The 11,869-nt window shown below is 35.2% G+C and overlaps 1 protein-coding gene, 1 long non-coding RNA gene and 1 pseudogene across 3 annotated transcripts; 1 reads left to right on the top strand and 2 right to left on the bottom strand.

Moving 5' to 3' along the window:
- Nucleotides 1–193: 193 nt before the first annotated feature.
- Nucleotides 194–5,584, bottom strand: LOC121791087 (ribonuclease E/G-like protein, chloroplastic). Its single transcript, XM_042189131.1, is given in 14 exon segments — nucleotides 194–478; nucleotides 562–717; nucleotides 834–956; nucleotides 1,105–1,217; nucleotides 1,511–1,583; nucleotides 2,074–2,221; nucleotides 3,585–3,709; nucleotides 3,889–3,930; nucleotides 4,070–4,387; nucleotides 4,479–5,009; nucleotides 5,011–5,188; nucleotides 5,190–5,293; nucleotides 5,295–5,510; nucleotides 5,570–5,584. Coding segments are annotated over 14 exon segments (2,313 nt in total). The 3' UTR covers nucleotides 194–307.
- Nucleotides 5,585–5,644: 60 nt separating this feature from the next.
- LOC121791086 lies at nucleotides 5,645–6,647 on the bottom strand. 2 transcript variants are annotated; one of them, XR_006048474.1, is made up of 3 exons: nucleotides 6,503–6,647; nucleotides 5,812–6,039; nucleotides 5,645–5,723 (listed from the first exon to the last, which is right to left on the bottom strand). It is a non-coding gene; the product is annotated as an uncharacterized LOC121791086 (long non-coding RNA). The 2 variants fall into 2 exon arrangements; XR_006048475.1 differs by having other exon boundaries at nucleotides 5,646–5,734.
- A 2,732-nt stretch (nucleotides 6,648–9,379) lies between these two features.
- LOC121791085 lies at nucleotides 9,380–11,869 on the top strand (annotated as a pseudogene).

Raw genomic sequence — 11,869 nt, forward strand, 5'->3', positions numbered from 1 at the left:
TCGGAGAGCGCAACGTGAACGTGAGCTACATGAGTGTTGGAAGGAGTGGTAAGAGGGGGAAGGCCATAATGGCTATTGGGGTGGATGAAGAACCTGATGAAGCTACCCTCAAAGAAATAGGAGAGGTTCCTGCAATTTATGAGTGTGTCTTCCTTCATCTTTGAAAACTGGCTGCTAATCACATTCACAGCTCTCAAGTAAATGTTCAAGATTGATAGTAAATGCACAAAAATCATATACATGAAACCTGCTGCTAAATAATGTCATGTACAAAACTGCGATTCATCGAGCTATGTTTCGTTTCGTTTCATTTCCTACCAGTTTTCCAGTTTTTTATGGGGAAAAGGGTCACTCTTGGGGGGGAAACTTCTTTCGGCCGCAATACTGAGATTGCAGCACTGTCGCGTTCGCCCTTGTCTGAGGCCTCATCTGTCAGAAGTTTCAGCTCGAACGCCCCTCGGTTGAGCCCTCTAGCCACCTGCAGATATAGACGACCACTCAAATATAAGTTATAAACCATTAAACACTAGTTTGACTAGAAATGAATGCTATTTTGCATACCTTTAGGAGAATCCAAACTTTGAGAGAACTACTTAAAACCGCCAGTCGTGTCCGCTTTCCTGAGGTCAGATAGTTACACATGTGTCGATCCACCCTTAAGATGAATCGTGGCCAAGATTTGGGTTTCCCGAGATCTGCTTTCTGATCCATTGTTGACTGATGAAATAAAGAGACATCCGTTAGAGCACAGTGAAACGTAAGACATCAAAACGTGAAGTAGGCAAGTTTTTTACGTTGTGAACAAACAACTAATACAGCAGAAGGAAAACCACTAACCAAAGTCGACATATTTCATGCTCAATCTTGGAAAATGACGTCTCCAAAGCTTCCACTCTGCCGGTTGCCTGGCAGCAGATGCATGGTTCACTGATCATGAAGGTAACACTCGGTCGAACCTATCAAGCATTACCATAGAAAAGGTATCAGCAGCTAATAAAGTGTATGCAATAAGAGATGCACAACTGTATAATTGCCTTACCAAGGCTAACAGGTGAATGTAAATATATCTATTTGTCAAGAAATCTTGAAAAAATATCAACATACCCGCTTTCGAGTTATTTCCATCAGCCCATTCCTGGACAATTCGGATACTTTCACGGTTGATCTGTCCCTCTCAACAGCTTTCTTAACTTCTTCATAAACGAGCCTCTTATTCGCTGCACCATCAAAGAAAAATGTTAAAATTGATACATTAGATTTCTGAGCTTCTCCATTCCTAATAGAAGTCCGCTCCTCCTTACTAAGTTGTAACATTTTCTCAAATAGATATTTGTCATTAGCCTTCCATTCAAAAGGAGGAAGCACAATTAGCATGCCGAATACCAAGCACATGTATAAGTCTTACTAAATACAGAGTAATCATAAAACGAAGCTATAGGAAGAAAGAAAAAAACGCTAGTGCAGTGCATCTGCAGGCCACTGAACTCGAAAAAATAACTCTTATACTTACAATCATCTACCATATCAATGAAATCCACAACAATAATTCCACCAATATCTCTGAGCCTTGATTCTCTGGCAATCTGCAAGGAAGAAACATGTCCAGCATAAATTACAAGTTCATTTATACAACAATACTAAGCATAGGTAACTACATAAAATCAATGTACAATATCACTCCAGCATGCTACTTAGTACATAGAAAATGACAAATTCACATAGCTTCTAAGTTCTAACTAGCATAAGAGATTTTTTTAACCAGTGAGGATGTTCTAAATCAAGCATGTTCATCCAAAGCACAAATCTACATCTAGAAATGGCTCTAAAAGGGTCTTGATTACAGACCACATAACACTACCTCCGTCCCACTAATATTTTTTAAAATCATTTTCTGGGTTGTACCATGTATAATGTCTCAAATCCAAAGAAGTGGCTTAACCAGTGGGTCCCTTTAATTTATAAAACACTAAAACTGCATTCATTAATATGTGTATCCACAGTTTTGAGACATTATTAGTGGGACAGAGAAAGTAGAACATAGACAGGGAAGCAAAACTAACTGAATCTGAATACCTGTTTGGCTGCGGCAAGATTCACTTCAAGAATAGCTTTCTCTTGTGAAGTCCCTTGACCTAGCATACAATGGCCCCCATTTACATCAATAGATACCAATGCCTCAGTTTGTTCAATCACTAGATAACCACCATTAGCCAGAGGAACCCTAAAAAGTAAATGAGATTCTTCTCAGGCAGGAATAACTTGACTTGCAAATTAATAAATACATATATGAGACAAAGTTGAGTGATAATGAACGCGAGTCATGCAACTGAATTCGACTGAAAAGATAGCACTAAAGATTATGAATGAAGTTAGCAGCACTTTAACATATCAGATATGTAACCTCAGTCATATGAGATATGTTTTCGTTGTATAGCAATGTTATCAAATAGCGGATATGGCGGCGCCATGGCGCTATGGCATGGCGTTCGGTGGTAGAAACGCCATAGCACCATGTCGTTATATAGCACCGCCATATCCGACATTTGACAACATTGCGTGTGTACTGCATTTAGGAATAGGGCATTATGCAAGAAACATGGTTGTTAGAGTGGTATATTATGCTTTATTAATTGTTTAAAGTGTTTTAGATGTTATATTTTTTATATTTTTAATTTTTGAATTATATATAAATATATAAGTATTATTTTATTTATTTAATTTTTGACCGCCATATCCGCCATATACGCCATATCCCTGTGGCGGTTTTTAGGCAAACCGCCATAAGCTGCCATACGAGATTGATAACATTGTTGTATAGAATAAAACCTTACACTTTGTTTCATTTTGTCCTTGATGACAAGAAAATTTTCTAGTCTGTCGCTTCGGATAGAAGCTATCATATCATTCAAGAAAAAATGAGATTAAAGCAAGAAATCAGAGAAAAGATCTCCAGAATTTAATCGTGAATAATTATCCAGGAAAGGTAACCTAAGGACCAACATAGAGCCACACAGTTCCCATCAATGAATGGATATTTCAAGACTTACTATTTGAATTAAAACGAGGTATGTCTAGTATCATAGTAAAGTTAACTAAACCCATCAGTTCATATGCTTCAAGACTGTGACCTGATTAAAGCATTCAGTGGTGATTTTCTTTTGCCCAGTAAAAATTTATGCTTCATTCTAGTTGCTATAAGTTTCAACCAGTTGTTGGTGCTGAACCTCATTTCAACCATCCATTAGATCGATAAAGAACTAGGATACTATGATATTTTTGGGGGTAGGAGTATAAAATTGTAACTTTAGTACTTTACAATCTTAGAGCTGACTAAAAGCATAATGTTCATAGGGTGTTTACTTTTCATGATTGGTACGATCACACAATAGAGGATTGACGAATTTTATCCCCATTATTATTAGTATTTTTCTAATTCCACCTTTTCAGTGGGATAAGAATCAATTCAATCCCTCATAGTAAACAAGGATTAACCTATACTATTTCTATCTATTTAGGCTAATCCACAAAAGTAAACGCTTTCTCAAAGTACATGAAGGAAAACAGATCTAAAGAACAAGACTAACCTTTTGGTAAGAATGCTATTGATTTCTTCCTCAATATTGTATTTATCAAAGAGAGGGGTCCTTTCGCTGTATAACTCAACTCTGTCGCAAAGGTCCGGTGCTATATCTTGAAGATAGTTGGTGACCTAATACATAACAAAGAAGTCAATATCTTGTATTTGGAATTAAAAGAAGCATATAATACAACAATATTGGTTCCTTTTTGGTCAGGGCTAATTAAATAGTTCAGACTAATATCTAATCCTCGCAGATGCACAACTAGAATGGTAACTAGGATGTTGCAAATAGCAACCAGCTTTCATACCTCATGGTAAGTCCGTGGAGAATCAACTACCATGCTTTCCACCTAAAGAAACAAAGAGTCAAAGTGATCAGATGCATTGACATTATGACTTTGATTCACAATTAAAAAGTAGGGCTACAAAACAATAAAATTCAACGAAGAGTGAAACTTTGATCGAGAGAAAAAGATTCAATGCAGTCACCTTCTCATTAAAATAATCTTGAACTACTGAAAGTGTTTGGCCCATTGCCCTATGTAGCATAACAGGAACAGCTCCTTCAACACCTTCATCTGCAGCAAGAGCAGCAGATTTTCCATCGTCAACTATGTTTTTCCACGTTGATAGGAGGCCTTCCAAATCTCTCTGCAATTCCTCCAGTGAATGACCAGAAGCAACAGTCCTTACAGTGAGCCCGAATCCAGTTGGCTGCAAAGTTTTGGCTATAAGCCGTAATCGTGTTCGGTCAACACCAGAAATTTTCTTCGAAATTCCTATTGTTTTGCAGCAAGTCATCAGTACCTACAACATTAAAGACAATCTGAGAAACTTGATCAATATATAAATCCTGGAGCATTTAGCATAGAAGTTGAGGTCACTAATTATTAGATACCCAGAATCTGCTTCGCAGCTTTGGATAAGCCGTTAACGTGGGGCCTTTTGTACCCAATCCTTCCTTAATAACTTGTACAATTATCTTAGAGCCCCTTTTAACTTGTTCCCATTTATTCTCTTTAATCTTAATGCTGGCATCCTGGGGTTGGCTTCTACTCTGCAGCTGCTCAGCCTCTCCATTCAGATGTTTTACAAACTTGGGTTTTTCAATGTCAACTCCATGCTCGACTATGCTACCATTCAGATTCTCCTTTAAGATATCTAACACATCAAACTTAGTCTGATTCCCGTGATGTTCAAACTCGTCAATAACCAATTCATCTTCGCTCTGGTCGTCATCCTCCTCATCTAGCTCTTCTACTCCAGTAGATAAGGCTCCATTTTCAGGAAAATCGACATGCTCTTCAGGTTTATCAGATGTGGAGCTTATTACCTCTGTTTCCTCCATAGGGCCACAGAATGAAGGAAATACAAATGGTCTCTTATTGGGCCTTATATCCATGAAAGATGGCCTTGGACTGCCAATATTTTACAAATGCACCACCCATATGAGGTACGAGTTTTGTCACTACTCCTAGATATACACTATCACACTGAACATTGTTTTTCACAGGCTCCAACAATAGTTCAACAAGTTTATTATTTTCTAGTACAGCAATCCTTTGAACGGTACATATCGAAGAATTGATCAATATGACAGTGGAAAGAGTCCTCCTTTTCCGTCTCATTATTTTCTTCCTCGTGCACCAGATTCTCAGGTGTGGTGGGCTGATGCGGTTCACTGAGTGCAGTCTGAGTAACCTCATCATTACAACTCGCTCGTGAGCACGCCTGAAGCCTCCTTGGCTCTAGAGCATACAGATTCAAATATCCAGGGCTCCTCAACCATATAATTCGTTAATAAAGAATCAGACTGTTCCAATATATCCATTCCATTCACATTATAATTATACTTACTGGAATCCCCACCATGGCTTGATTCATTTAACGTTTCCGAGTTCTGAACACTACCATTTGAGCAGTTCAATTTCTCTCAGTCTCATTACCAATATCACTTGAAGTACATATACCATCAAAATGGTGAGAGACAAGGGACGGCTGCATTAGCCAAGGTTCCTCCACAAGGAAAGCTTCAGTAATGTGTGAATTCCTTGGAATACGAGAGGAGAGATATGGCAATCACCGAAGAACAAGTTGCACGCCAAGTAGTAACTTGCAGAGCATCTTGCAATCTTCTCATCATCTGTGAAACCACTGGACACATTTGAGTGTTCAGCAACATATTGGAGCAAAATCTGACTCTAATGACTACAAGGATACAGGCAAAATACCTCTTGGTAAAGCAGGCAGGAGGAACCGTCGAGATCTATTCCCCATCCATGACTGAAATACCGGCTTTCTCCTGTAACGAGGTTTGGACTTCCCCGTACATTTTCTACATTGCTGGCTTGGCGAAAATGGCAGCACAGAATATTGAATTCTGGTTCCCCACAAGACATCAGAAGATGCCCACATGTCTTGGTTTGCAAAAGAATTAGACTTGATTCACTTCAAGGGGCCTTCACCATGGAAAATCAATTTACATTAAATCGTTCACCAAGTAAGAGCACACGCTTATTTTCCAATTACTTTAGTTATTAAGAAGTACCCCCTCCGTCCCACAAAAATTGTCTTATTTTTCCATTTTGGTCCGTTTCTCCATTTTTCAATAATAATACTTCAATAACTTTTTCTTCTACATCTCTCGTACATTACCAATTTCACATTAAAACCTATGTCGTCTCCAAAGTCCCTATATTTATGAAATTTGAAAGCTTTATTTCCTTCGGTTCAAGAAAGTCCTTGCCTTTTTCATCAACAATCAATACAGAGAAACTATCTAATCAATTTATTTCACTCAGATAGAGTCGTGAAGGTAAATACAAATTGGGCACAAACAGCATATAATTGAAAGTTGGGCAAGCCAATTTGGGGTGGGGACGAAGTAATGCGAAGAAGAAAGTAGAAAGGAGAGGCGTTAACCTCTGAGAATTTGGTCGAAAACCCATTAACAGAAGCACAAAAAGGCGACGGCTTTGAATGCGAGGGAGCAAGAGCAGGAACAGCAGCTCTCCTCGCCTGCTAGAATCTTTATCTACTTTCTTACAAACTGTTTCTACTTCATAACAAATTCCACTTTGGCCCCTCTTATTTTCAGTTTCTGCATAAGGAGGGTTTTTCTTAGATATTCTTTTTTTCCAATTTTAGATTTTTAGATTCTAGATATTTATTATTGTATATAACTATATTTATAATAATTGTTTTTATATATAATAAATATATGATTAACTAAGAAAATTTTATTTCTGCATACTTTAAAATTATAAATTACTTGAGGCATGAGGGGTTTTTTTATATGAAGTTTAAGAAAGCTGAGTTTAGTGAATTAAATATAAATAAAATAAAACGATAGACTAAAGTAGTTATGAGAAAGAAGAGAGTAAAATAAGAAAAAAATATTGAAAATGAGATTAGATATTTTATTTTTAGCAATAAATGAAAATAATTAGGTAATTTTGGACATTTCAAAATAGAATACGACTTAAGTAACTTCGGATAAATGGAGTACTAAATTATACTGTAATAAATAAGGAGATGATCAAAATACAACTAATATTAAGTGCATAACTAGTGAACAAATCTCAGTCATTAAATCGAGCGTTTTAGTTCACAATATGAATTTGAAAACAAAGAGTGAACCAAAACACCATTAGTAAAGTATTTACTCCGTGAAGGATTTAGTTCACTGTAATGGCGTTTTGGTTCACTCCTTCGTGTAGTGAACTAAATCACTCTTATAGTGAACTAAATTGCTGTCATAGTGAGCTAAATTCTTGTTTAATTATGTATTTAAGTAGTGGTTTTTCTAAATCACTACTCGTAATAAATAACTATTATAATTATAATAAAAATAATTATAAAAATATTTTTTTTATTATTATTATTATCATTATTATTATTATTATTATTATTATTATTATCTATTACTTTAATATAACTATTTAAATTATGAATCTCGGGTGGTGTTAAACTGGATATAGTACTTCAATACACAACAAATACCAATCATACACCATTAGATGTTAAAATAAGTGGATGGTATTATATCTCACGAATTTTAATAAATAGTAGACAAAAATATCAATAAAAAAGTAAAATCGTCAATCTGTCATAATATGATAATTTTTATGGTATTTCTTACATATCAACATAGTGTATTAAAAATATTAACACAATGACATAAATACTTCAACATAGGCATACGACAACTTCAACACGGTTCTATTGATATAGAACATGCACTATATTGATTTTTTTTAATCATTTATTTATATAAAATCTGTTAATCACAAAAATTGAAGTAAAAATTATAATATTTCATCACCCAATCATTGTGGAACACATGCAACTGGAATCTCGTTAGAATCCTTATAAAATTACCTTTAGTTTTTTACAAAAAAGTAATTTAAATCAGAAGATTTACACAAATTTAAAATTTTAAGATGATTTTGAGAGAGCGAATGGGGTTAGTTTTAACTACCATATGAGAATTGACATTAATATCATTTGAGTTTATTTAATAAGTTTTTAAAATTTGAAATATAATCCACTTGATTATGTCAACCAATCTCCTTGTCTAATAGCTAAAAATTGATTAGTTTGGAATTGCTAATTAGTTAGCAATTAACCCAACCATATGAATCATAATAGTATTAAACAATTATTATCATTATTATTGTTATTATTTTATTATAAATTAAATAACTAATTAAGAAGTTTTAATGCAATTTTAAAATTATAAATCATATTTTGATTATAATAGTAATAAATAATAATAATTTCTCGTTTCTTATAGAATAACTTTTGTCATCTAAATAACAAATGTATTTATGGTATATTTTTTAACTTTCGGTGATGTTAGTTTGAAATTGAAGGAGCATTTTTAGTACTGCAACATTCGATATTATTTCATTACTGCAAGAGGAACTAACTTTCAAGAGCTAAAAAAAATTACTACCTGAATTTAAGGAATAAGGATTCTTTAGACTCTGAAAATCCAATCTTTACATGATAAAGAAGGGAAGACAAACAATCATTGCATTTGATTTGCAGCGATAATCAAACTTACATTGTGTTGTCTCTTTTGACAAGGAGACTTAAACGGCCGTGATAAAATATATTGTACAAATTCTAAATTTTTTAATACAATGTCAATAAAGTGTAAAATTTTAAGATTTTGATATCAATATAATGTCAACCCGGTGTCAACCATTGACATTGTATTGGCATTTTCTGTTGTCGTTATTATATCATCTGTGGACATTTTCTAACTGTACATATCATAATTTGGAGTTTGTATAATATTTAGAATTTGCATTTGATTACGTCCTCGTCCCAAAATTTAAATGTATTATGCTTTTTTAATTGAGTTCTGACATGTTAATCTACAAAAACTACATCTTATCTAATTCCATAAGGTTTTGAAAAAAGATAAGAACAGGCAAATACTGCATCCATATACTTCAACTAATTTTTAAACTCGTAAAATCAAAGTGAGATAAATTTACATTTTATATTTCCCAGGAAAATTATGTTGGTTGACATGTACTCTCCCCATTCATAAATAGGAGTCAGCATTTTTTCTGATACGAATTTTAAGAAAATATTAAATAAAAAAATAGGTGGAAGAAACATTATCTCCGGGAAAAAAACTTAGCACTCCGACTTTTTCTTTCTTTTAGCCGACTTCGAAAGGATATTGAATGGATAGTCGAATTTTTTTCCTTTAAGTTTCATTTTATTTAATTCCTTTAATTTTCATTTGATTTAATTCCTCTTTCACCATAGGCGAGTGCGTGGCTTTTTTTTTTTCGTTCTTGTTTTATTTAGCTCTCATCCACAATTTTCCAATCATTTCCCAAAATAAAACAGAGAGCAAAAGCAGAGAGTGAGAGTTTCTGTACAGCTTTGGAGTGGATATCAAGTCTCAAACACGAAAGGTACACTCCAACTGCATCCACTTTCAATATCTCTTCTCCTTCAGCATGTTCACATACAAATTTAGCATTAATTCAACCAACAAATCCTACCTTATCCACATCCACCTTGGCTGCTACTCCATTTAATTCATGTTGGGCTCTCTTGAAGTGTATAAAATCTTCGGATTAAATTAGAAAATAAATTTTTAGTCATTGTTCGTCGGCTTTGCTATCCCTAACAAGGTGCGGTCGTGACAGAAACTCAAGTTATCAAGTCAGAGCAGCCATGGCGGCAGCATCAACCTGCAAATTCCATCCCACAAACTATAAATATCTTCAACCTTCAAAAAGAATAATTCCCTACATCTCTTGCATTGCACAGCCTTCGCAGAGCAACATTAAGGTTATTATATAAACTTAATTACTTGAGTTAGGCATATAGTATTTACTATTAACTAAAGAAATCTAAGAATGTGGAGTTAGGTGATCATAAATGGGGCAGCAAAGGAAATTGGTAGGGCAGCTGTGGTTGCTGTGACAAATGCAAGAGGCATGGAGATTGTTGGTGCTGTGGATTCTCACCTTGTGGGACAAGACATAGGGAAGGTTATACATATTTACTTGTTTTCCATTTATTTATAAGTTTGAAATTGAGTTTTTTAGTTCATAATTTTGTTGTTAGGTTTGTGGCATGGAAGAGCCTTTGGAATACCCATATTAAATGACATTACTATGGTATTAGGTTCCATATCACAAGTGAGAAGAAGAATCAATTTTACTGTAGTAATCAAGAATATGTACTTAAGTTCTCAAAGTGAACACTATTGCAGTTGAAAGCAAACGCAGTTGTGGTGGATTTTACCGATGCTTCCGCGGTTTACGACAATGTGAAACAGGTTGGTTTGATTACATATGTTACAGAGATGAATTAAGTCGTTTAACAAGTTGCCAGGATCCATAACTTCTCTATGACAAAATGTATGTTCTTATCATGGTTTGTCTTGCCTATATTCCCTACTAAACGGTCCATAAATGTAAACAGGCGACAGCATTCGGAATGAAAACTGTAGTTTATGTGCCTCGAATCAATATGGAGACGGTTTCTGCATTATCAGCATTTTGTGAAAAAGCCACAATGGTCAGATTCAGATTCAGATTCAGATTCAGATTCAGATTCAGATTCAGATTCCTTCACATTTCACAAAATTGTTACATTACTTACAGGGTTGCCTAGTAGCACCAACTCTTTCCATTGGCAGCATACTACTGCAGCAAGCTGCAATTTCAGCATCTTTTCACTACAACAATGTTGAGATTGTTGAATCAAGAGCCACTGCTGGGGTACGTCTATCAATCCACTATTGTGACAATATTCGAGATGATGCTTGCTAGCTGCTAATGTATTAGTTTGATTTTCATGGGAACAGGACTTACCGTCGCAGGAGGCGATACAAATAGCAAACAACATGACCAACCTGGGGCAGATGTACAATAGAGAAGATGCATCAACTGACATTTTGGTAAGGAGAAATGTAAACTCCTAGTGTATATGTGGATTCTCATAATAAGTATTTATTTGTAGGCCAGGGGTCAAGTTGTTGGAGATGACGGAGTGCGGGTGCATAGTTTGGTTCTTCCAGGCATTCCCTCGAGTACAACAGTCCACTTTTCCCGGCCCGGTGAGGTGAGGTACATTCAATATATCTATTTCACTAAAAACAACGTAACAAACAATTCATATGATTCCTGGAACAGGTTTACACCGTCAAACATGATATCACCAACGTCCATTCTCTCATGCCTGGCTTGCTTCTAGCCATCAGAAAAGTCGTGCGTCTTAAGGTAATTCTAACTTCATCTCAGTTTAGGAATGCATCAAATGACAAATATATTTATGAATTTGCTACCTATGTTTATGCAGAATCTGGTCTATGGTTTGGAGAAGTTCCTGTAGCTTCACCAACACCTTCCACATTAGCCGGAGACATCACCGTAGATAGAAGCGAATGATTTGTCACATCATTTCTTTTTCTGAGTTCTCACCATTTTGTTGTTACTACTATATGTTTATATATTGTTTCTCTTCTATATTCACGAGATCAAGGCACTGGGAGACATCTTTACACACTCTTACTCGAGACTATAATAGGTGAAAAGCCTGTGATTGAAGCTGATCAGTTAGTACTATTGTTGTTGTTCTCATCTGAAAACCTTTCTTCTTATGTATTGACAAAGAAGAAGTGTCTCTAGTATTCCATAGTCCCTATTGATTAAAAAATTACTTGTATAACACAAAAGAAAAGAGAAAAAACGTACTATATGGGATGCTGAATTTTGGCAATCCCCGTTGTCCACTAAGTAGATTCCTCTT

The sequence above is a fragment of the Salvia splendens genome, unplaced genomic scaffold (genome assembly GCF_004379255.2).
Source record: "Salvia splendens isolate huo1 unplaced genomic scaffold, SspV2 ctg715, whole genome shotgun sequence".
Lineage (NCBI taxonomy): Eukaryota > Viridiplantae > Streptophyta > Magnoliopsida > Lamiales > Lamiaceae > Salvia > Salvia splendens.